The sequence below is a fragment of the Podarcis pityusensis genome (genome assembly GCF_964106645.2).
Source record: "Podarcis pityusensis genome assembly, chromosome: 2".
Lineage (NCBI taxonomy): Eukaryota > Metazoa > Chordata > Lepidosauria > Squamata > Lacertidae > Podarcis > Podarcis pityusensis.
In genome coordinates, this window is record NC_138029.1 from 67,123,937 (window position 1) to 67,150,267 (window position 26,331).

At 41.7% G+C, this 26,331-nt stretch overlaps 1 protein-coding gene and 1 long non-coding RNA gene across 3 annotated transcripts in view; one reads left to right on the forward strand and one right to left on the reverse strand.

Annotated features, from left to right (window-relative positions):
* The window catches only part of SGCD (sarcoglycan delta), a 420,649-nt gene extending 394,824 nt beyond the window's left edge, over nucleotides 1-25,825 (forward strand). For both annotated transcript variants that reach the window (XM_080989006.1, XM_080989005.1), the window contains 2 exons: nucleotides 7,588-7,711; nucleotides 12,899-25,825. In XM_080989006.1, coding sequence (XP_080845132.1) covers nucleotides 7,588-7,711; nucleotides 12,899-13,072 — 298 coding nt within the window. In that variant the 3' untranslated portion in view covers nucleotides 13,073-25,825. The remainder of the gene's footprint in view (nucleotides 1-7,587; nucleotides 7,712-12,898) is intronic.
* LOC308467814 overlaps nucleotides 1-26,331 on the reverse strand; it is a 72,022-nt gene that overhangs the window by 35,280 nt on the left and 10,411 nt on the right. Inside the window, exon 2 of the long non-coding RNA XR_013981308.1 lies at nucleotides 2,772-5,735. This is a non-coding gene — a long non-coding RNA (uncharacterized lncRNA). The remainder of the gene's footprint in view (nucleotides 1-2,771; nucleotides 5,736-26,331) is intronic.

Below are 26,331 nucleotides of genomic sequence, written 5' to 3' on the forward strand. Positions count from 1 at the left end.
TCCCCCATCTGAAAATGACAGACAACTGAAAGCAGTATTCATTTCTGATCCAAAGAGCATCAATTTTACTCCTAAGGAGTTGTTGCTGTCAGCTACAGAAAAGGTTTAGTGAAGTGTGAAAACTGACATTGAGTAAATAAGCACTCATTTTTCTGGTGATGCTGTGGGCAAAACGTTTGGTCAGTTGAAATATTGAATGTTTCTTGTTAATTAAAACAGGAGCAACATGCCCAAGTAAATAAATTAAGTCTTCATTAACCATCTTAATTGAATCATTACCAATTGACTCTGCACAAATGAATAAGCCACAGGTGTAGTACCATGTCAGGAGGTCTTCAAACTATTCTTCAAAAATTGCCATCAGGTTATAGAAGCTTTATTATGCTAAGAAAGTTTTTCAAATTGAGCTAGTGTGACCTGAGTTCAAATGTTTAATAGGATGTCACACAGGGACACACACATTTAAATGCACTGTAAAGTTCACTCTCAGTCTAACCTACCTCACAGGTTTGTTGTGGGTATTGAATGAGGAGCAGGAAAACCATGTATAACACCTTGAGCCCCTTGGAGAAAAAGGTAGGATATAAATGCAATAAATAAATATGAGTCAGTATAGTAGCCAGAAAGCTTGGCGAGAAACCCATATTCAAACATTTAGTTGCAGAATAATACTGGACAAGTCACACGTTCCCATTATCAATTTCATAATTGATTAAAAAATTATGAACAGGGAAAAATGAAGATTGCAAAACACTGCATTCATTTGAATTGGTAGCGCAATATAAATGTAAAGGTAAAGGGACCCCTGACCATTAGGTCCAGTCACGGATGACTCTGGGGTTGAGGCGCTCATCTCGCTTTACTCGCCGAGGGAGCCGGCGTACAGCTTCCGGGTCATGTGGCTAGCATGACTAAGCCGCTTCTGGTGAACCAGAGCAGCGCACGGAAACGCCGTTTACCTTCCTGCCGGAGTGGTACCGATTTATCTACTTGCACTTTGACGTGCTTTCGAACTGCTAGGTTGGCAGGAGCAGGGACCGAACAACGGGAGCTCACCCCATCGGGGGGATTTGAACCGCCAACCTTCTCAACGGCAAGCTCTAGGCTCTGTGGTTTAACCCACAGCACCACCCGTATTTGACTAGGCGTTTACTGTGCACATACCTAAAGCAGCAGTGTTGGTTTGCACGGTGGCATTTTGCCTATTCCGGCCTCACTGCCATATTCTCATTGGTAAAAGACAGGATAGCAGAACTGGCATAGTATCTTGCTCATCTTTAGATCCCCTTAGCTTTCATCCTATATATGTGTATTCAGGCCTAAGCAGCTGCCCAGAAGCTTCTTTTTGGTAATTATTGTCTTTTGTATTCATTTTCACTGTACTCTTAAGTATCATGCTATTATTATGTGTTATGCAGGAATTGGATAGAGGAATCAGTACAGAGCACTGTGTCTTTCCTTTTATTTTCCTATCTGAGCATACAAAAAAATCGATCTCTGGAAACTTCCTTGCAGTGAGCTGACATAATGTTGTTGTTGTTGTTGTTGTTATTGTTGTTAATAATTTAATTTATTACATGGCCTTCACCAGTAAGGATATTCTAGCCTTCTCCAACCTGATGCCCTCCAGATTTTTGGATGACATACTATAATCCCATTGGCCATACTGGATGGGCTGATGGGAGTTCCAAACACCTGGAAGGCACCAGATTCAGCCTGCTCAGATCTTGGCTTGTTGGCAAGGAAGACACCCCTGCCTCAGGATCCTGCCCTTCCCTAGAACTTTATAATGGTCTTATTGTTCCAGAGGGAAAGGTCCATTTCCTTTGTCCTCTCTCACTATCCCTAGATTAGCAAAACAGCCACTATTTGCGTATCTTCATACATGGATGTGATTTTTCATTTGTTATGATCTCTTTTCTGGGCTCCAGCAACATAAGGAAAGTTTTGAAATGCAGACTAGGAAATGCCTTCTTGTTCAAAATCATTCACAGCCAGTTGGGAGTTGTACTGGTCTCCTTCTGTTGTACTGATGAGGAGTTTAACCAGCCACTGGTGCTATTTTTGCAAGCCAGCCCCTTCTCTTGTACTTCAAGAGAGTTGTACAGTACATAGTTTCAAACCCTGGATCACAATAACTTGGTTCAGAATTCAGCTGCACCTGAGCTGAGTTAGCAGCGTCATTGTTGGAAACTGCCTAGTGATTAAGACTGTCAAATAGAAGAACACGTCAAACTAAAACACAGGCTAATACCAAGATAATAATGCATCTTTGTTTATATCCGTAATTAATGCTGTTGAAGAAAGTATGCCGAAAAGCTTGTGTAAGCAAGGTTTATCTCTGTTGAATGAGATTAGCATTGTATGTCACCGTTTAAACAGTAATTGGTGCATTTCATTAGAACATAATTGAAAATGAGATTGATGCTTGTGCCATGCAATAAATAATCATGATAAATATTTTATTGTGAGCCATGATATTGTTTACAAAGCACTTGGTTGTGTTTGTATTTTTATAGAATTCCATATGTATCATGAGCTGCAGTGATCAAGAAAGACTCTCCTGAATGACTAATTTCTTTCTTTTTACATACTTGGCTCTGAGACAAGCTCACTCTGCTTTAAGTATGCCTGAGGTCAGGCTAGATATCCACCTCCTCCCTAACACTTTTGCAGAATAATTTGTCCCCCACGAAGATGGCGGGGAGGGTTTTTGTCGACCTTCAGGGCAAAGGCAAATTCTAAGAACTCCTGGATAAGGAGGAGCTTACCATTCATGATAAGATGACTGAAGATTTCTTTCAGCGTGGTGTAGTGGTTAAGAGCGGTAGTCTCGTAATATGGTGAACCGGGTTCGCTTCCCCGCTCCTCCACATGCAGCTGCTGGGTGACCTTGGGCTAGTCACACTTCTCTGAAGTCTCTCAGCCTCACTCACCTCACCGAGTGTTTGTTGTGGGGGAGGAAGCAAAAGGAGATTGTTAGCAGCTTTGAGACTCCTCAAGGGGAGTGAAAGTCGGGATATCAAGTCCAAAAACCCAACAACTTTGAAACTGCTTCCGGTAGTAGGAAGCTGATCTCAGTACCCAGTGACATTCCCTTCCAATGTGAGACTGAATGTCCCTATGGAAGTACTGTAGAATGGCATGGCACCATCTCAGGGACATTCAGGGGGAAAGAGTGAATATGGCTCCTTTCCTTCCCTCCCCCCCCAAACACCAAGAATGTTTGTGGGAACAATGTTTCATCCTTATGTGTGTTTAGCACTGTTAAGGTATGTTGCATTGTTGGTTCTTCCTCTTGGGTGTAGGAGATTGATCCTTCCATTTCTGTGACTTTTTAAAGCATATGATGTGTGTGATGTATATTCATACAACACTGAAGATGCAAAGCAAACTAGAGTTGCTGCTTAAAAACAGGCATGATGGGCAATTAATTCCTAACCTTTTGTTCTACAGTTCCTAAGACCACTCCACTTCTGGATTTTGTTTTTGTAGCCTTTGAAAGGATGCAGTGGAGCTGAACATCACTGAACTATTTCAGAATCGGAGATGGCTTTTGGCAGTTCTCACCATGAGACCTTGGATTGATGATTGTTTATCATATTTGCTAGTTGCTTTTCTTACAAGACAACTCAAAATGACTTTCATTAAAACCAATTAAAAACAACAATAAAAAACCAAAAGACTAAAAATTGTGATCCCACAGTTCTATCTGCCATCATGGCTCAGGGGTGGTTGAGCCAACAGACCCACCCCTGGATGCAAGAATTGACTGAAGCATCAACTATGCAGTATCTCTGCATCTCAAACCAAAAACCTTTCCAGTCAGAATATGTATTTCCGATTACAGACATGTTATCTCACTCCATGGTAATCAAACAGTGAGGTCCAAATATCAGAATGAAAATGTATTTATGACTATAACATCTTCAAGCCAAAGGCATGTTGGTTAATTAACTTTTGATCAATAGGCAAAATTGTTGCATCTTCCTTTGAATGGGACTGGAGGAGATAATTGGTTCTTTGGAAGATGGCACATAAATATCAGAATCACATAGGCATGTCAGTCTGGATAGGAAGCCCATTGATTTTAACAAAACAAAGATCACATTCCCAGCCTAAGATAGTAGTTAGTTGTCTGCAAATTGATTTGGCTGTAGGACTGTTTGACGTAGTTATTTACTAATTAAGGTGTGACATAGTTGATGATGTGGCTAATTTTCTGCCCAACGTGAAATATTATAGTGCCATTAGAAATAATTAAACACAGAAGAAATAATAACCCAGAGTTGCTGCAATGCATAGTTCAAGTTCAATGCAAAGTCTGCCTGGATAGATAGATAGATAGATAGATAGATAGATAGATAGATAGATGGATAGACAATAATATTCCTATAGGCATAAGCTGATGAGCAGTTTAGATTAAAGAATGCTCCTTATGGAATAAAGAAGTAGATTTGAAATAGAAAGCTCCATGAATAGCAATACATATGGTCATATCAAAGTGCCCCCATGGAATTAGTAGACATGAATAACTTGTCAATTAATTCCAATAGATCTACTCTAACTTATTCAGGTACAGCCCATCATCTACTATAGTTCATTAAGAACATTAGACATTTGAGGGGTTAATGGTCTCTCTTTCAAAGTATACTCCAATATTTAATTTTTAAAATGCTATCTCACTTTTAAATATGGATTTCCAAAAAAACGTTGAAACAGTAAACAAAAACCAAACAAAAACAGAACCCTTAAAAAATAGCATAGAACAGCAACTCTAAAACTGGTTGAAGGCCTGGCTAAATAAAAAATAAGTCTTAGTCTGGCATCTAAAACCTATGAAGCTAAATGCTCCCATGAGTATCCCAGGAAAGAGAATTAAACAGTTAGGGTACCATCATTGGAAAGTTCCTTTCACCAGTTGCCACCAGTTTGGTTTTATATGGTGATGGGGCCCAGAGAAGGGCCTTTGAAGCAGATCTTAACACATAGCATAGCGTATAGAAGGCAGCAGCCCTGAATCTCAGAATGCATAGGAGTGAATACAGCACTTTGAATTCTACTCATAAGCAAATGGAAAGCCTGTGAAGCAGAGCTGTTTTAAAACTGGGAGAAGGCATTGTCATTCCTTTCCTGTTACCAAGTCTCTTCACCTCACTGTGTAAAATAGATTCTTGCCAGCAACAAGTTGTCTGGATATGCTTAGTTTGATAGGAGCCTGCCTGCCTTTTATCTGATATACAGTGGTGCTCCGCAAGACGAATGCCTCGCAAGACGAAAAACTCGCTAGATGAAAGGGTTTTGCGTTTTTTGAGTCGTTCCGCAAGACGAATTTCCCTATGGGCTTGCTTCGCAAGACGAAACGTCTTGCGAGTTCTTGCAAGTTTGTTTCCTTTTTCTTAAAGCCGCTAAGCTGTTAATAGCCGCTAAGCCACTAATAGCCACTAAGCCGCTAATAGCCGTGCTTCGCAAGACGAAAAAAACGCAAGACGAAGAGACTCGCGGAACGGATTAATTTCGTCTTGCGAGGCACCACTGTACTGATATCTAGTCCATTTAGTTCCGTACTTACCTGCACTGACTGGCATTGGTCCATCTGGGATTTTAGACAGGAGTCTTTCCTGCAGTATATTGAGGTACCACGGCTTCAAGTAGGGACTTTCTGCAGGTAGATCATTTGCTCTGCCAGTTGATTACAGCCATTCCTCAGTGTAGCTTGCCTTGCCAATGCCACCCTGCCATGGAATCAATAAGTGCTTATGAGTGCTTATGTCTGCCGTGTTGGGCCTCACCATTGCCCATAGTGAACTGAGACTCACCTGAACACACCCAGTATTCCTCTATGTTTGCAAATTGCAAAAGAAGATCAGCAGAAGTAGGGGAGCTAGTCTCTCATCAAGGAACCCTTGGTAAAGTTTTCAAATAACCCATAATTCCCCCCCACCCCCAAAAGGAAAATGATAATAATACTGGACAATATTTGATGGTTGTTGTGCAATAGTATTTGATAGTTGACATATAATGGCATTTTATAAGATCTGATAGATCACATGCAGTGGGAATTACTAGTATTTAAGAGTCAGCAGGTTATAAGATTTCATATTAGAAGCCTATTTTAAAAAGAAAAAGAGAAAAATCAAGATATATCAGTATGTCTAACATAGTTGAACTTTCAGCTAAGAATTAATTTCACATTGAAAATGTGAGTTCAATTTTTGCTTCAAAATCTGTCCTTAAATTTAAAAATGGGCAAAATTTAAAAGTTTGGGATGTGTTGAATATTTGAAAATATTTATTTCCTATCTACTTAGGAAAGCAAAGGAAGCACCATAGTCTGTGCTGCTGGAGGCAGATGTAATGCAGAAAATATGATCTTTGCTGTCCTCGTTTTGGAGTGATTAATGAGGTTGTGTATGGTGCAGGAAATGAAAACTAGAAATCTGGATAAGTAATGACTGCTCCAACAGAATGAATTCCTCTGAAACTACAGAACATACTGATATGCTGACCTCCAATAAATTACACTGCAAGTTTTCAAACAAGCTAGGAAAAATAAAGTTTTGCTTTTTTGTTGATGACTACTTCTGCAGAGCTTCAGTGATAATCTGAAGGCACTTCCTAAGGAGGTACATGGTTGCCACTGGCTGTTTTGATTTAAGACTGCAATGTCCTAAACATGAATTTTAAAAATTCTGGGAAGTTAAGCAGAACTTTTTGCACTGCTGTTAAGACTAGTCATGAAACAGTAAGACAGGCAGATAAACAATGAATATGCTTTGATATTTGTTTGGTGGATCAGGATCCACAGTTGGGTTGTACACCAACCCAATTTAAATCACCCAGTAGCATCACTGCAATTTTCCCTTTCATTTTTTTAAGAAAAGGAAAAAGAGAGGAGAACAAAGACGTAGAGGTTAAGAGAGTAGGGGAAAGAAAATGGTGAATTATAAAAAAAAATGCAGTATATATATATGTAGTATAAAGGACGGAGGTTAGAATAAAAAAAAATGGGGTTCTAGTCTGAAACTACTACTCTAGTCTGGGTTTGTTGTTTGCAGTTTGTTTTTCTATTTGCATTTTGGTTAAAAGATAAAATGCTAGGCATAATAAAAAAGGAGAATTTCCTGGATGCCAAGATCTAGTTTGGGGCAAGAACTCTTTGGTGTGAGAACTCCAGCAGAGATTTAAAATCACAAAATACGCAGCAAAGTAAAGTGTGGAAATATAAACTCTTAGACCTTTAAAATACCCCCTTCTAAACTGATGCAAACTGGTGTTCGGGATGCCACATGCCTTCTTACAGAATGGTAACATGAATGAAATGTAGTCTGATACAAACCTAACACTAGATCATGTTAATGTGACAGACGTGCACTCTATAAAGATAGGACTTAGTCACAGATTCGTTGTTAGAGATGTGTGAAATGCAACAACATCAAAATGTGGTTTAGTGGGCATGCTCTTTAGCATCTTAGTATCAGGTCATAATGGAGCCTATTAAATTCAAGGAATACATATAGTTCTCTATTACAAACGAGTTTCCAGGAGAAATAAAGGAAGTAATATGAACCCTTCTTGATGTTTCAGACTTGAGTCACCAACACGCTTTCTGGTGATGGAGGCTCCCAAGGGAGTTGAAATCAATGCAGAAGCTGGCAACTTGGAAGCTACATGCAGGACAGAGCTCAAGCTGGAATCCAAAGATGGAGAGGTGGGTAGAACGCTAAGTAAATCTCCAAGTGAATAATCTGGGCCTTCCATGAGGGCCTTTTATTTTTAATTATTGTTGTACAGTGTGCAGCATCTTCAGGTATGTTATGTACTGAGTTGAATAGGATCCAAACTGCAGCAGTCTGATTGGTCCTAGAACAATAGGATCCAAAAGGCAGCAGTCTGATTGGTCCTAGAACAATAGGATTCAGAATGCAGCAGTATGATTGGTTGGCAGGAACCACCCAATCATGCTCCAGATAGAAGAGCATGAAATCACTTTGCGACTCTGAGTATATTTCACTGGCGACGAGGATGGGATCCCGCTGAGCTGACTGCCACACACAGCACCGCCACCTGCCGCACCGCTGCCTCGCACCGTGTATCCAGGCTTCAGCTCCGGGACACAAGGAACTCAGAATGGCAACCGACAGCAGCTTCTCGCCGTTCAACCCAGCATCTGGAGACTGGGAAGCGTACGCCTCCCGTTTCACCTTCCTCCTAGAAGCCAAAGGGGTCACCGATGAAGAAGACGCCAAGAAGAGGGCAATATTCTTCAGCGTCTGCGGAGAGGAGACGTTTGAAATCACCCGGGCTCTCCTTGCGCCTGAAGACGTCACTACTGTTCCATACAAAACAATAATGGAACAGCTGAAGGGGCACTTTTCGCCACAGCCCTCGGTGGTGGCTCGTCGAAATGCCTTCTACGCAAAGCGGCAAGCCCCTGGGGAAACCATAACTGGGTTTGTGACCTCTCTCTGCCAAGCCACCCGGTTCTGCAACTTCTCAGAGCTGGAGAACATGCTTCGTGACCGCCTCATCGGTGGCCTGAAGGATGAGAAGCTGCAACGATGCCTCTACGCTAAGAAGAGCCTAACGTTCCAGGTCGCTCTGGAGGAGGCCTTGGCAACGGAAGCTGCCGAGAGGTCGACGCAAGAGGCACGGCCGAGCCAGCCGTCCCAACCGAGGGTCCACCACAAAGACCTCACCGACGACTCAGGGAGGAGGTACACCGAGTACAGCAGCACACTCAAGCAGCCCACATACCACAGCTGCCTCGACGAGAAGGAGGGAACTGCGCAAGCTGTGGAGAAAGTCACGAGAGGAGGACCTGCCGTTTCCGCAATGCAGAGTGCAGGCAGTGCAGAAAATCGGGACACATCGCCCGGGTGTGTCGGGCTCAGCCCACCCGATGCCAGGCATCAGATGACCAATCCAAGAGCCCCAGGTCCCGGGGCCCAACGCACCAAGGCAACTCGACGGAGCTCACAGACTTCCAGGTATACCAGTTGCCCCACCCCAACATAGAGAAAATTTATGTCGAGGTACAGATAGAGGGGGCCCCATGCCACATGGAGCTTGACACGGGTTCAACTCTATCCATAATCTCGGCAAGGACCTTAAGGAAACTGTGTCCTACTGGGGGTCCCAAACTCAGGCTGGCCCCATTCACCCTCCGGGACTTCCAGAAACGTAAGGTCCCCACAATGGGGGTGGGGACCTTCAGGGTGCAATACTGAGGGCAGACGCGGCAACTGGACTTGCTTGTGGTCAAGGGCCCCTACATTAGCTTACTGGGATTGGCATGGTTTGGACCACCGGGGCTAGCCGTCACCGGGGTGAACCACACTAGCTTACAAGTGGACGTGGACGCCATATGCAAGCAATTTCCGGGGGTTTTCGATGGGAAATTGGGACAGTATACGCCCCCCCCCCATTGCTCTACAGCTTGACCCCGCAGTACGACCGGTCAGGCTCAAGGCCCGCTGGGTCCCGTTCGCCCTGAAACCCCGTATAGACGAGGAATTGGACCAGCTCGTGGAGCAAGGAGTGCTGGAGCCGGTGCCTAATGCCCCCTGGGAAACCCCAATCGTCACACCCGTCAAGCCTAATGGTTCGGTCCGCATCTGCGCAGACTACAAATGTACCATAAACAAGGCCCTCACGGCCCATGCATACCCAGTGCCAGTGGTCAGCCATGTCCTTGCCACCCTGGCTGGGTCGAAAATTTTTGGCAAGCTGGACTTGGCCCAAGCATATCAACAGCTGCCAGTAGATGAGGCCACAGCAGAGGCACAGACAATTGTGATGCACAGAGGAGCGTTCAGGGTAAAGTGGCTGCAATTCAGTGTCAGTGTGGCACCAGGCATATTCCAGAATCTAATGGACTCTCTCCTTAAAGGGATTCCTGGTGTCACCCCCTTCTTCGATGATGTGTTGATTGCCGGGCCCACACCAGAGGAGTTTGAGGACCGCCTCCGCACCGTTCTGCACCGTTTCCAGACGGCGGGTCTCAAGGTGAAGCGGGAAAAATGTCTACTAGGAGTGCCTCATGTGGACTTTCTGGGATTTATGGTGGACGCAGACGGGGTCCACCCAACTGGGGACAAGGTACGGGCTATTTGTGATGCCCCAGCGCCCAAGAACAAGACTGAACTTCAGGCCTTCTTGGGACTATTGAACTTTTACCATTCCTTCCTTCCCCACAAGGCACAAGGCACCCCCAGCTCAACGACTGGCTGGAGCCCCGCTGAACTACAAATGGGTCGACGCCTTGCAATCAGATTGGACTGCCTTCACCCCGATAGAACTCAGGATGAGGTAGTGGTGGGGGAAGGCAGGAACCCCCGGACCTTCGAGGCCCAGGACCCAGTGTACGCAAAGAATTTTGGGGCAGGCCCTGCATGGGTACCCACCACAGTCACCCCGTGTCATACGAGGTGCTAACAGATGGGGGGCAATGCTGGCACCGCCACTGCGACCAGATACAGCGACGATTCCCGGGAGAAAACCAGGAGGAGGAGGAGGACAGGTCAGAGGAGTCCCAAGGGAACAGTGGGGCAGTGAGGCCCATAGAGCAGCAGGGGCCAGCAGGAGAGGCAGAATCAGTAAATACAGAGAGGACCCGTGAGGCCGAAAGGACACCAGAACCAGAACCACGACTGAGTGAGCCGGTTGCGCCAGACCAAACAGCCCCATCACAGCCAGCATCCTTGGAACACGAGCCAGAACCTGAACCCCGGACCAGGGAACACCCCAGGCCACAACGCACACGTAGGCCGCCGGCGTACCTTGAGGACTATGAATGCGACGTCCCGGGCAGGACTGGAACTTAGAGGGGAGGGGTGTTATGTACTGAGTTGAATAGGATCCAAACTGCAGCAGTCTGATTGGTTGGCAGGAACCACCCAATCATGCTCCAGATAGAAGTGAATCCACAATCTGATTGGCTTACAGTAGAATTCCGGAATTAGCCAATCATGTGCAGCCCATTGTGTAAATAATGTATATAAAGCAGATACTTTGAGGGGACATTCATTCATTCCTCTTCACCACTATGAGCTGAATAAAGAGCATGAAATCACTTTGCGACTCTGAGTATATTTCAAGGTAGTTTGAAGGTTTAAAAAATGGGATGACGGTGTTCACTTAAGCAATTCTATTTAGCACTGCAGGTAAAAAGAAGTGGTAGGTTTAGCATGTGTGTTAGAGCTCCTTGTAGGAATGATGGAACTCATTGTATGCAGACTACATTCGTTCTATACAGAATGGCGAGGTGATTCATTAGTTTTAAAGTGCTGGGATAATAGCATTGGTTGTGTGAAACAGATTTATGCAGCTGTAAAAATGTGCAGTACTACTAAATTCTCTTCTTCCTTGTCACTTTAAAGTGAGATTTACTTGACTAGCATAATTAAATCTTATATCATGCATTTTTCCAATGAGGCGCACTTAACTCACCTGTATTGATTTGTAAAGCTGAGCATCACTTTCCTATTTGAAGGAAAGGAATATGTCAGAACCAACCTTTCCGCTGTTGAAGATGCTTAAAGAGTCTGGGATTATAGCTCAACCGTTATCCCCAAAGTATCTCAGAGTATTGTTCATTAAGGGACTTATTTGTAACTCTGCTATTTAAGAACTTATAATGTGAAATGAACATTATTTTAAATTTTTGTTTTCTTGTTCTGCAAAAGGTAGAATGCTTGATTCCCACTTTACAGCTCAGAGATAACTTTCAGAGAAAACAACACATGTGGCTCTTGATGCTTAATTTGAAAAATGAAACTTATTAAAGAATGTTCCTTCTGGCCTAGATGCCATTCATTTTATTTCCAAATGTGTGGGAGGTGGCTGTAAATATTCAGGGGTGAGTGGTGATATGGGGGCAGTCTACAAATATTAAGAGAGTCCCTCAGCCAAAAAGCAAAAAGAGGTACCAAAAGTGGCTCAGTATTCTAGTTCTGGGAAGCTTAACTTCCAAACTAATTTCTGACTTATTTTTTTAATGTTTCTGAAATTTAACATGAATATAATAAGTATGCTCTACAGCTGTCCTTTTAGTGTCCTGGCATTTTATTAATTATCCAGTGCGATGCAGATGGCGCTGTGGTCTAAACCACTGAGCCTCTTGGGCTTGCCAATCAGAAGGTTGGCGGTTCGAAACCTGTTGCTCCCGTTGCTCTGTCCCAGCTCCTGCCAACCTAGCAATCTGAAAGCACACCAGTGCAAGTAGATAAACAGGTATCACTGCGGCGGGAAGGTAAACAGCATTTCTGTGCGCTCTGGCACTCATCAAGGTCCTCCATGCGCTACTGAGCGGTTTAGTCATGCTGGCCACATGACCCAGAAAACTGTCTGTGGACAAACACCGGCTCCCTCGGCCTGAAAGCAAGATCAGCACCGCAACCCCATAGTCACCTTTGACTGGACTTAAACATCCGGGGTCCTTTACCTTTACCTAATTGTCCAGCAAACACAACAAAATGCAAGAGGTGCACAAAACTTAAACTAGCTCTGGGAAATAATTGCTAGTGTCTGGTAAATGTGAATCCTATATTCCTGCATTCATTGGAATAGAGAATGATGTAGCGCTTTACTCATTTGCCAGACAGTAGAAAGGGGAACAGTAAGTTCTGTCTGTATCTACACATGAATTGGTGAATGCAAGATTTATATGGAGCACGAATAGTGAGTGGCAGACCAGTACTATATGTAACTTTTACATAGCATCCAGATATACAAGATTATACTATAGATCTAGCTGACTTGATTTGTGTAAAAAATAAGCAGATGTGTGTATGTGTGTGTTATATAGCGAACTTCAGTCAATTCCCACTGAACGTTTTAAATCGAAGGGCCGACAAATCCATTTCAATGCTAATTTATTTTCTCTCTTCCTCTGCAGATAACGTTGGAGGCTGCAAATATCAAACTACCTAGATTGCCTCTGGGATCCTTCTCCTCTACTGGATCCAGGCAAAAAATCTACGAGCTTTGTGTGTGTCCCAACGGGAGGTTATTCCTGTCTCAAGCAGGAAGTAGTTCCACCTGCCAGATAAAGACAAGTGTCTGCCTTTGAGAGAGACTGTTTGTGACAGGCATAGCTGGCAGCACAAAGGCCTTTTTTGGCCTCCCAGATAGCAGCTGCCAACTATTTTTACTAGAACACAGAAAGCCTATCAAAGACTTTTGTGTGCGTGTGCGTGTGCGTGCGTGTGAATATATAAATATATAGATATATATAGATATAAATAAATATATATATATATATATCCTTTGTGTAAAATGAAGTTTCAGTACAAGAAATTCCAGGGTGACCCTCTTTGTGTAGCATTTATTGCTCCCACATCAAAATTTGAAAATGTGCAAATTGGATCCAGATCGTTCCAGGAGTATTCAAATTGTGTCATAGCAAGCCTCTATCAGTCAAGAAAATGCTTTCAAGCCTTTCCAAATTTAGTTGTACCTTACACATGACATTTTACCTGCATGGAAATAGGGGGGGGGGAATATGTCATTTAACAAGACTGCACCCATGTTTGATCTGCCACATGTACAGATACTTGGCTCTGCAATTATGGCATTCCATTGTGTCTATGAAAACTAGACTGGTATGTGATCTTCACACATGATGATGTACACAAGGTTCCTATGTCTTTTCTAATTCATGTACACTTGTGTAGGTACAATGTCATGTGTGAAATAACCCTAAGATAAAGACACACCCCCACCCGAAAAAAAGGCAGCTCAGCTTGTACCATTCCTTCTCAACCTAGGCCTGAAAGTAGAAACATCAAAGGCAAGGAAACAAACAAAAAATGTTCATAAGAATTATCAATCAGTTTAATACCCAGGAGGAACTGTGAGGAGGTGAGTTGCATTGGTACCTCACTTCATAACCCATAATAGGCTCAGAAATGTTCAAACAGTAGGATATCACAATTGTTTAACTGCTGCCTTCCCCTCCTTAGGGGATGTCACCCCCTTCCACTTTGAGAACCACGGTTTTGGTATGTAGAAATGAGATTCTCTTGTTATTTACAGTCACTTCAAAGCAAAGAGTAAACGGCCCGGTTAAAGACAGCATGATGAGACAAGCATCTCTGATTATTATCCTGCCATGAAAATCCATCAGATATGATGACAAAATTACCTACTGCTTAGGGTGCTCCAAGACACCTGTGGTTAAATTACACACTGTTCATTTTTAATTAGAAGCAAATATTGCAAGAGTGGTGTTCTGCAGCACTCTCCATAATCCTAGGCCTGATAGCAGCCACCTCAATGACATAAAAAGGCCCTTCACATTTTATCTGGGTGAAGGGATTCAATGCATTTAAAGGGCCTCCGTGTGATTAAGTGCCCTTGACGTTGTGCCCATCTTCCTGGCTCTGCTCCCAACCTCCATGTGATAGCGTGAATGGAAAGCTGGCAGTGCTTGTGGAGAGTCCTCCACACAACCCTGTGTTACTGGGACTTCCAATCACATGAAGCACTGTTCATAAGTACATCTGGCTTAAGAGGATTCCTCAGTGCCTAACGGTAGGAGGCAGAGCTGCGAGGACAACACAAAGATAACACAGATAGCACATCAAGGAAGCAAATAACTGAGTCATATCAGTGGAGGAGTTAAGAGTTGCAAGCCATTTCATGATAAGCTGTAAAGTCCATTCAAGATATTGTTTATGAGGGCTAAAGGCCAGTTGGACAAGCATGTGGTTGTAATCATGAAAAGGAGCACTAGGATCTATTCTCACACATTTGGCTGAGATGTGTCCTGGCATTTCTGCCTCTGTAGTCCATGCACAGAGAGCGCATGACCCATCTCATAGGTGCATCTTCAGGAAAAAGCAATTGCTCTCCCATTTCAGCAGGAGGAGGAAAAATTGGTCGCATGGAAGGAAGAAAATGATTCAGCAAAGGAGAACCTTGTATTATTAATGTTCACCTTTCAGCTATTCCAAACATGCTGCTCTCAGGACCATTACTGTCTACAGTGCAGATGACCAGGGAACTAAAATAGATTGTGCAAGTAGCATGGGATGGGATGTCCATTTAACCCACAGCAAAACATTTTTAAAAAATAGTGCAGAAAGTGCAGAGAAACTCTTAATGTCAACACAAAGCAATCTGTTTCTGATTAAAAGGCAGGATGGCCACCTTACATACAAAAATACAGAAAGAAGACAACTGACAGGTGTCTGGTTCGCCCTTTGCTGTCAACATTTCAGTTTCTGAAAACAAAAGCATTCCTTAGTTTCTGGAAATGCTTTTTTATTATTACAGTACTGAATGGGAATATATCTGATGGAACTTGGCAAAGTAAAGGGTCCATGTCTTTGGGGCCCTTTGGCTAGAAAGGTGGCATATAAATGTGAATTTTAAAAAACAAGTTAATTAAATTAAAGGTATAAAATGTTGTGGGGCGAGCCATAGAAAGACAATGTCTTTTTCTTTTCTTTTTTGACAGTTGCACTATCAGAGATGCTTATCTTGAAGAAGTTTTTTAGTGGTTTGCATTGGTTATGACACAGTCAGTTCACTGAAAAGCAGTACAGTGAGTTCCCTTCAAAGCTGAACCCAAGGCACACTTCCCTATAGGAACTCGGGAAAGGGTGGTAATGTTGGTCTGTTGTAGCAACAGCAACAGAGAGTCCTGTGGCACTTAAAGACTAACAAGTTTTCGTGGCACAAAAAACTTGTGCTACAATACGTTTTACCACAGGACATTGTTTTCTCTAAAGGAATCCTCTATGAAATGGAAATATTAACAGCATCACAAATCAGATGTATCAAGAGAAGGGCACACAATTTATGAAAAATGGTTTCATAAATAACTCCCACATGCATTTCTGTAATTTAGGAAACAAAAACATACAAATATATTGGAACCTATACAAAACCCTGAGTTTAAGTAACAACTACACTTATAGCAACCTTGTTATATCTTCATTTAAGTAATTTCCTTGAATTTCTTTGTGGGCTAGAGAGCACTAAGAACTTGTTAGCAAAACTGATGAAGTCAGTTTGGAAGACACACCCATTCATTTCAATGATGCTTGGATTAAGCCATTACTAAATACTGTACTTAGGTGCTTCAGGTTAGCGGTAAATAAGGCTTGAAGACACCAGTGAAGTGCACTTTTGGTGGAAGGTGAAATTATAATATATTTACACCCTTAGGTATGCACTCTTAGGTATGTTTACACAGAAGTAAGTCCCCAGGTATTCAATGAGGCTTATTTCATAGTAAGTTTGTTTAAGATTGCAGCCTTTAGTGACACTGTTAGGACTTCAAACCTAACTGAATGGCTCCTGTCATTAATATTATTATTTTTTACCTGGTACTTAAATCCAAGGGGGTCACCCGGGATAACCATTGTATTGGGACGCAGGACTATACACCATCTCTGTTCAAAGAGGGAGACTTGTGCCTATGCCTTAAGTCAATGCACTCAGCAAGGAGAAGCACATCATACTTATTATTGAAACTAGTTTTATTTGGTGCGTTGGACTGAAGAGAATGATGGGGTTGCAATCTTTGAGAGATGAATGAGAGCTTTTAAAGCAACATGAAGTAGAGTCACTAGAAATTCATAGACTATGGGGCACCTGGAGAAAATCCACATTTCTGACATGTTTTAACCTGGGTATTGAACTCCAAAGCTAATCCTGGAGGTCTGACTGAATCTTCAGAGGTTTGGGGGGTATTGTGGTAAAATATTCCCTTGTTTTTCTTATTGAACAGTGATCACATGTAAGGCCGTTTCATTAAGGAATGCTTGTCAGGTTGATAAATGGGCTCAGCACTGCAAAGAAAATATACATATTGCCATGTAACAGAGTTGTTTGATCTTTTGTCCCCCCATTAATTTTACTGATAATGAAACAAGACAATGAAATTAGGTTCCTTTGAAATGAACCATTGGTGTCTTTAGGTTTTTGTGTATTTGTTTCTGAAGGGCTTATCTTTCTGAGAGCTCATTTTTTATGTTAATTTGGGTCCTGATCTTGCAACTTTAAAGTTACAAATTTAGTTACTGCCTGCACTTAGGTAGTTGAGCTTCATCATATGCAGAGAGGAGGTAGGATGTTGGAAATGATGCTACCAATAAGAATCAAATATCTTTTAGATAGAGATGGGGAACCTGTAGCCCTACAGATGTTATTGGAGTTCCCAAATCCCCAGTCAGTGTGACCAGGGATGATGGGTATTGTAGCCCAGAAACATCTGGAGGCTTGCCGCTTCCCTATCCATGCTTGCTTAATTACTAGTCCTAATTTATCTTATACAGGGTGAGTCCTTTAAAAGAGGCCCCATGGATACAGAGTACACATGTTCCACGGGGCCTCTTTTAAAAGACTCAACTTGTACTAGCATGGGAGACCTTTATAGCTTGCCACCAGTTGCACAAATAGCCACCCTGCTTACTACAAAAGGCAGCTGTTAGCAACTATTAAAACTCTCTTTTGCCAGTTGCTAGAACCCTTTGCTTTTAAAAACAAACTGGATAGAACAGGACATGGGTTTGACACATAAGCACCTCCCATTTCCTCTCACTCCCCCCAACTCTTTAGAACCCGACAAAAGTCAAGCATGAAAGTTAAAGGACGCTTAAATCCTCAGATTAGGGCTTATGCAATAAATAAACCTATGCTGGCTTTGGAATTCTACTCTGTAGGCAGACATTTCTGAACAGCAATAGTTTGGTGTGACAAGAAGCCATGCCTATAAATATTGAGTGCCATACATGTGATCTAATGATGAAACAGATCCTTGTATCATGCCCGTGTTATGGACACTTTAGTCAAATCAGTCATGTTTTCATGGGAAACATTATTTAAAGAACATCTATGACATGTAGAAAAATGAACCCAGGCATTGTGTTGGAAAGATAGATCACAAGCAAAAAAAAAAAATTAAAAATCACTGTGCCCTATTTATTGCCTTTACCAAAGGAATAACAAAAAAAAATTACAGCTATTTATTTCAAATCTCAGTTGTTAAAAGAATTTGTAATACATACAGGTCTCTGGTGTAAGTATATTGTAGTTTTTTTAAAAAGATAAAAGTATTATCAGTCTGTATACACAAGTATATCAGATTTTGGTAACTCAAAATATCTTCCAATGTAAAGTTTGGAAGATTATCTGTGCCGGTGGAAGCATACTGGCAACATGGTTGTGATTTTTAAAAAATGTTCTGTAGATGGACACAACTGAGACCTGTATGTTTTAAGGTATGTTTAAACTATTGTTTTTGTTATCAATTGTTTGATATTCTGTTACAATATTGGCTTCTCTTTGTGTTCTATCCTTTCCACGTCCGGTGTTAAAAGAGTAGGCAGTCTTGTGGGAAATGCTGTTTTAAAGGGACTGCTGACATATTGTCACTTGGGGAGACAACATAGGGACTGGTCACCAGAACAGCTGTCTGCATTTTCTTTTTGAAAAACTTGTGCATTTAATTTCCATTTAATGAACAGAGGTTAGTGGGCCCTGCGGTATTCTTAGTTTATTTTTATTTTCTTCAGCTTCATGTTCATTTTCATGGCATAAGTTATCCAGACACTGTCCTCACTCATATCCCAATAACGTAATTTCTCAGTTTTCCTCCACATTGGGATTTCTCCCAGATGGCAGTTTATCTTTATCTCTGGTTGCCAAGGAGAAGCAAAGGTGGATGCTGAACCTGCTTGCACTGAAATCAATGTAAGATACACCATCGGCTTACATGCCTGTAGTAGATATCCCAGGGATTTTCTCCATCAGGATTTAAGATCTAGTTCTTGGCCTGATTGTCACAAGTAAATGGAAATGTTGTCATTGACCTCAAGTCGTTGCAATATTACACCTCTTGCATTATAGCTGCCTCTTTCTGAAATACTTAATAGACTTTGCTGTTATATTCAGCACATCTTAAGCTGCCATAAATGCTATGGATAAAGATAAATGCTCTTAATTACCGTGCCAACTAACCTTTTATGGCTTTCAGAGCATGGTTTTATACCTAGATGATGTTGTGGAAGGCTAGTATCAGCTGCCTTTACAGCAGCAACATTGAAAACAGATTGCATTACTTTCTGGCTTGGTTTGATTCAGCAACAAATGGGTTGGATCCAGACGTAGTCACATTTAAGAGTATACATATTGCAATCAATGCAACTTAAGCTAGCAGTAAATAACTTAAGATCTATTGATTTGAATGGGTCATCTCTATGCATGTCTAAATCTGTATCCACCCCAGTGGGCCAAGTTATATGCATGGACATACATGGGCTCCAGGCTTCTCTAGAAATAGATGTACTGCTGTGAGAGGAACTGTGATATGGCAGATTATATGTATTTAATAATGCAGCATGGGACTGTCCAAAACTGACATTATTGCAGACATTAGCACTTTATGGATTCAGTGAAGAAATAAATTAAGCTTGTTAACTATGTCAGAGGTCAAAGGTGTGACCCAGCAGGTTCTAAGACCTCAGAAAGCATGTCCTTGGTCTCGTGAGGCCTCAGAGATGCTTTCCGAGGCCTTGCAAGACATCTGAAGTTGTGTGGAGGCCCTGTAGTGTGGGTGCTGAGCACCTACAACAACATTTTTGTTGGCTACTCGGGCACCCAGAGCCCCCTATAGTTGGTGCCCCTAGGAAGTATTTATTTGTTAGCCAGCTTAGAACACAGTGGGCTTACACTGAAGTCCTTCTCAGTGTTTCGTATACTTGGGTCCCCAGCTGTTGTTGGACCACAACTCCCATCATCCCTAGCTAGCAGGACCAGTGGTGGGAATGATGGGAGTTGTAGTCCAACAACAACTGGGGAACCAAGTTTGAGAAACACTGTATAAGATGAATAGATATGGACTGTTGACTTTGTTCATGTGTCACAGTAAGCCATAAATTATGGTTTATCATGCAGTAGCAAATCATTCCTACTTCACTCTGCTCTACCCTACCAGCCTGCAGTAGGAAGGAACAAATGATAATCGATCCCAGGTCTGGAGTTATGTCTGAAATGGCATTGTGGTTTGCTTCCCTCTGAACAAACTACAATTAGAGTGTTGCTGGTAAAGGCTTTGATAGAGTGTTATGCCAGGGCTTGTGACCTGTTTCTCTCCATTGTGTGAGAGAGGAGCAAAACAGTCTAGTTCAGCATGTTCACAGTGAGCTGGCCTTCAACTCATAGGGTGAGACCCACTAGTGGGTTGAAGCTTAATCCTAGGTGGGTGACAACCACAGCTACCAACATGGTACAAGATTAAGAAATTGGTCCCCAAATGCATGTTTGGGTTAAAAATGGGTCTGGAGTCTAAAAAGGTTTAAGATATCTGATCTATGGTTCTCCTGACAAGCAAACCTGGCCACTATATGTTAAAGTATCAACATATATTTGGGTGTGTACTTTATTTGCATTTGGGTACCCATGGGCAATTGCAATACTATTTGAACTGGATTCCCTGTACTATTGGTATAAGAAGGGGGAATGGCCGTCTAAAAATATTTCACCCTTTCGTTTGAATAACCCATTTAATATTTTGCTCTTGGTTTGGTTGGGGAAGATTTTACCTTTTCTGGCTTTTGGAATCTCTTGAGGCTTTCTGAATCTAAAGAGTAGCAAACTTGCCCAAAAATCTCCTCTTCTTTTTGGTGGAAGAGGTGACTATGTAACACAGCAGGCCTATATATCTATGTCAAGGGGAAGGGAGGTAGGCTGAAATTTCCCATGCAAAATCTGTCAAAACTAGAGGGATGTAAAATCTCTCAGAAATTTAATTTGACTGGTGCAGATGGTATTCCGCTAGGAAAACCCAGCAGCACTGCCATGTGCTGGAAATGTTTCATGTTCTTGTATCAGAGCACCTTGTCATCTTTTGCTTCAAATCTTTTCTTGCTAGTACCATTGTTTTAGCAGTAGCAGCATGTTGCCTTTTCAAAGGAGAGATGAGACATCTCTTAATTTCTCTTTAAGAAGGGTGCATTGTTGATCATTTCGTGATCAATTTTAGTTTTCAAAGAAAAGGTCCACTAAAGAACAATTTAAAATAATTTCTTTGCCTTGCTGTTCATTCTGCTTTGTTTTTCTGCCAGAGTGTGTAGGCGGCAGGAGGAAAATAGAAAAATGTTACATTTGCATAGTGCCCTGCTACCAAACACTTGAAATAAACATGCACCAACTTAGAAAATGGGCTTGTTAAAAAAATGTAAAGAGGCTTTGGGGCCTTTCAGAAAGTTACCTTAGGATGAACTATTTCTGCATTTCCTCTAACAATAAGTTTGCTGCATAGTCTGTGGCAGGCGCATCTTTTGTGTTGTTACAGGAATTTATTCTACATTCGTGTGTGGGTTTTCTTTTTCCCCCATTCTAAAACCTTAATCACTGATAAGAGATAAAATAGTCCAAGGGTTTCTGCTGCCTGAATGTATTACTGCTTTCTAAAGCAATGCTATTTCTATGGGCTTCGACAAGATTTTTTCATAGCAGAGCAGCATCTGTAACCCCTCCGAGCAGCTTTGGTTTTTGAAAAACCACAACAATGTATCTCACACAAAAAATGGGTGGGATTCTATTTTTCATACAAGATTGGATAACAAGAGTCTATAGTAAAGACATTGCTACATTTCTCCTTCCTACAGTTTCATTATATCATTATCTATCTCTCTCTCATATATGAGAGAGAAAACTCCTAGGTTTTTTTATATGCTAACAAGGAATTAGCATTTTTGTTAAAGGAGTGCCTTTTTCTTGGCCATTTTCTGAGTTTGCCGCCACCAGCTCTAGCTAATTTTAGTTGATCTTACAGATGCAAGAAATCATTGATGCTTTAGCAGTATATTAATGATGCCCCAATTATAAGCATAAGTAGCCTAAATAATATTAATAGCCAAGGCAATTGCTGTTTTCTCAATATTGCCATCTTACACCCATCAAGCAAGCATCAGGATCAATGTAGAAGCAAGTTATTAAGCTGAACTGCTAACTGGTATTTGTTAATGAAGTATACATTCAGATGGGCAAAAGACTATGGGCTTCTGAGGCAATGGACAATTTAGCAGCTATGGGGTGTTTAATATTTCTCCCACACACACCCACCCCACCCTCTTCTACTGTATCTAAACTGTAGCCATGAAATATATTTTTTGAACTGGAAGTGATACTGCAGTCATGTAAAACACAAAACACCATTGACTCAATGTGGGGGCATGTCTAGATTTACACAGGCCAAAGGTCTAATTCAATACATTTTGCAGTATTTAACAGCAAATATAGAAATATTCACTATTTTCTTTCTATTTACACCACGTACAAAACAGATGCAATCAAAAGGATCCACAGTCAGATCTCAAACATTTTGCAGAGCTGGAAATTCTGATTTAGACCAGAGTAATGGGATTGGGGGGAGAGCTTCAGACTTTTCCCCTGCACCATTTCCCATTCTAAATCTCTCCCTAAGCTGCTATTGGCTCCATGTTAGCATAATGTACATAACATTATAGAGGTAACTGCACTGTGTAGGCCAATAGCAGCTTTGTGGTACTACTTAGATCAAGAAAACAGCAGCACAAAGAAAAGGTTAAGCACAAACCTCTACAGTACTCCAATTAAAAAAATGGAGTGTCCCTCCAGCTGCTTTCAAGTTGCTGTTTAAGTCAGAAAATCACATCACAGATATTTTGCATCACTTGTTTCAGTTCCCAGATTTGTATATTTCATTGCTATGTGCTTTTTCCCAAAAAAAACTGAGATGGCTAGGTAAATGATGGCCAAACTACTGTACCTTAGTGTGCCACAGCAGCACCCAGTACCAATGTGGCAAACTGATTTTTTATTGTTCTCACGGCATATTGATAATTGGCTCCTATTCAGTGTTCAGATGCTATCACCACAAGTCAACACAGATTTAGGTGTACTTTAACTCACTTAAATCAGTGGGCTAAAGTGCACATAACTTTGTTAAATTGTGGCTAATATAGGTCTAACATTAGAGGACCTGAAAAAGAACTATGGCAAGGTTTGAAAGCTTGAATATTCTAACCCATCCAATATTTCTGTATCTTCCAATAAAGTCCAGGGTCCCTAAGCTGCTCTTAGCTGATAAAGTGGCACAAAAGGAAGCCTTATGTTTAGCCGTGCATCTTCAGGTCTGGTCAAGTTTTCATTTCTTCACTACCTATTAAAATGCATCTCTTTTCTACCCATTAAAATTTTGCATCTCTTCACTACCCATTAAAATGCTTTAACAGGAGTTCAACTGGGAATTGGTAGATAATCCCTAAGAGAGGAAAATAAATCTGGATCATTTGTATCAATATACAGCATGATCCATGCCCTCACATAGGGTAGGGAACCTCTAACCCTCCAAATATTTTTGAACTGTGATTCCCATCATCCCCAACTATGCTGGCTGGACCTAATGTGTGCTGGAATCCAGCGACCTTTGGAGGACACTATATGCCCACTCTTTACCTACCATGACTACACAGTTGTAGTGGGAAGAGGGGAAAAGATTATTGAGCCCATGACCTCTTAGTTGTTGGTTGAGTGCAAGCACTGGGACCCTAAAGTGCACCTGTCATTACTGACATTGCAACACATGATCTGTGTTCCCCATAATAAGATCAATGGACCTGCCACAACTTACTATGGGAATGCTGGTGGGCTCTTGCTTCTGAGCAATAGCGAAGTAGATTGTAATGCACCCATGGTTGGTTGCAGTGGGCCAAGGGTGGGGGTGGCAGTTAAGTGGATTTGTTGAGTTTCCTGTGGAATCCTCCTTCATTTGCACAACTCTGCATCTGTGGCAGTAGATGGATCATGCCATTAGTTTTCTATTGCTAAGTCCTTAATAGCCGCACCTAGTTATGTTTAGTACCATAACATTTACTCCCATTGGCATATTCTCACCATTTTTAAAGTCAATTCTTTCCCTACATTTCGATGCAACTAATCTTTTTAAAATGTTTATGGGACTAATCTAAAAGACTCAGAGCTCTCCATGATTTTATTGACCCAAGTCCATTTTTACAAACTGCCCTCATCTAGTCCCATATAGATCTTAATAAAATTCCATTGTGATTTTGTATGGATACATCCGTTTACCACCAGAGGCATACCTAGGTTCCATTGCGCAATGAACTCCCCTGCAAGGAACTGTATCAGTGCCCCCCCCCCATCCCTTGCCCTTGGCAAGATTATCAACACCCTCCACCCGGAAAAATGGAGGAGTGGGCTGGCTCCTAACCGCTCTGAGCCAAAGGCTCAAATCTTGCACCCTTGGCAGGGACCAACCTGGTCAATCTCTAGGTATGTCCTTGTTTACAACCCAGTCCCAGCTCAGCTGAACTGAGATCTCAGGATTTCAAACAATAGTCTGCTCAACTTAACTGCATTGCAAGTAACAATTTTCACACATAACACCATGAGGTAGTGTAGGGTTTTTTGTTTGTTTGTTTTCATATCTATAACATCAGTATAAATCCTATATTGGATAGCATTAACTATTTGTTTTTAAAAATTGCTCTCTGCTTACTGTTCCGTGTTGACAGCCTTTACATATGTGCAAAAATGCCAGGCGAGAGGTTCAAAGGCGCTTTTAGGATCACATCTGAAAATGCCCTCAAGTTCTTGGCTTAAATCAAGGAACTAATCAGGAATCTGTGGCCCTCCAGACAATGAAGAAAGCAACTGCATCATCACTGATCTCTAGGACTGGTGGGAGTTGAAGGGCCGCAGTCCCCATCTTTTGCTTAAGCTGAAATATAAAAATCTGCAAATAGAAAGAGTCTTGCTGAATCAAATCAAAGGGCCATTTAGTCCAGCATTCTGTTTCCAACAGCAGCCAGCTAGGAAACTTATAAGCAGAGCCTGAAGGACCTCACATGCTGTACATTCCCAGCATCAGTGCCCAGAGGTTTACTGCCTTTGAAGAGAAGGATGTTGCTTTGAATAGAGCTTTTGGAGTTAAGAGCAGCAACCTGGATGCAATGTCCCTGGAGTGGAATGGCTCATAGCAGGGGCGAGGAGCCTGTGGCTCTCCAGATGTTGTTGAAGCTTAACTTCCATCAGCCTCAGCAACTATTGCTAGTGGTAAGGGATGATGGTAATTGTAATTCAGCAACATCTAGAGAACCACAAGTTCCCCATTTATGGGGCTAACTGTCCTAAACATATGCATTCCACAGGATTCAGTGGGGCTTCCCGGTAAGTTTGCTTGGGACTGCAGTATTGGAGTCACTTTCCCAACCATAGCTACAGCTTATTTTAACAGCTTGCCTTGTCTGGATACTGGTGCTCGACATATCATATAACTACTTGTGTTGATCCACTAAAATGTTGTGCATACAGAGCACTGAGAGCAGAATACAATCTCTGCTGGTATAAGCAATGACATTTCAGCTGCCAGAATCCTATCTGTCTGTGAACGTAACATAAAAACAGCCCATATGCCATCACAGTTTTCCATCTGTGATAGTAAAATGTGTTGTCTTACCTATGGTAAACACAAACTCTTTCATGAAACCACAACAAAAGGTTCAAGTTCTAAATCACATTTTTCATGAAGTTCACATTTTGTTTGGCTTTTTATTTTTATTTATGTGTGTGTGTGTGTGTGTGTGTGTGATTGTGTGAGAAAAAAAATTAAAGCTTTTTTTATCAAGTAACATCAATCCTTGCACACTCTATGCAAAATTTTGTAAGCATTGCAATAATGCTATGAATTACACAAGGAAGTATTTTAACTTTATTACACTTTCTGTATAAAAAGATTTGTATTTAAAATTATTTCAACTGCAATCTTGTAAAATATATTAATAAAATAATGATTGTTAAGAAATAATGTGTGGCTCCATTTTCTTCCATCATTTTCAGAGCAAAAATATGAAGCCAAATGAGCACTGAATGTTTAGGATGCGGCCTAAAGTGGGGGAAGTACTACAAAGATGGTTCGGCCACCTTATCCTATGCTCTCCTATGCTCTGTCAGGCTTCAGTGGCAGAGTAGATGTTCATCCTGTTTCCTACTGTTTCTTAAAACATGCCCACACCGGTTCCCCACCTACCGAAAACAAAGGCAAGATTTAGTTGGGCTTAGGAGCATGGCCACCATTTTCTCCTTGGTTTTGGGGCATGAGGGGGACTGGGATAGCTTTAGCTTCTATACTGCCCTTCTTCCAAAGATCACAGGGTGGTTCACAATATAAAAACACAAAAATACAAACCATAATAATCACCACCACCACCACCTCTCTCACACACAGCTTAAAAGGCCATAGACTGTTTAATTAAACAACAACATAAAAACTTTGCTCTCAAGTCAGTAAATACCAAGCATGACAACACAGAT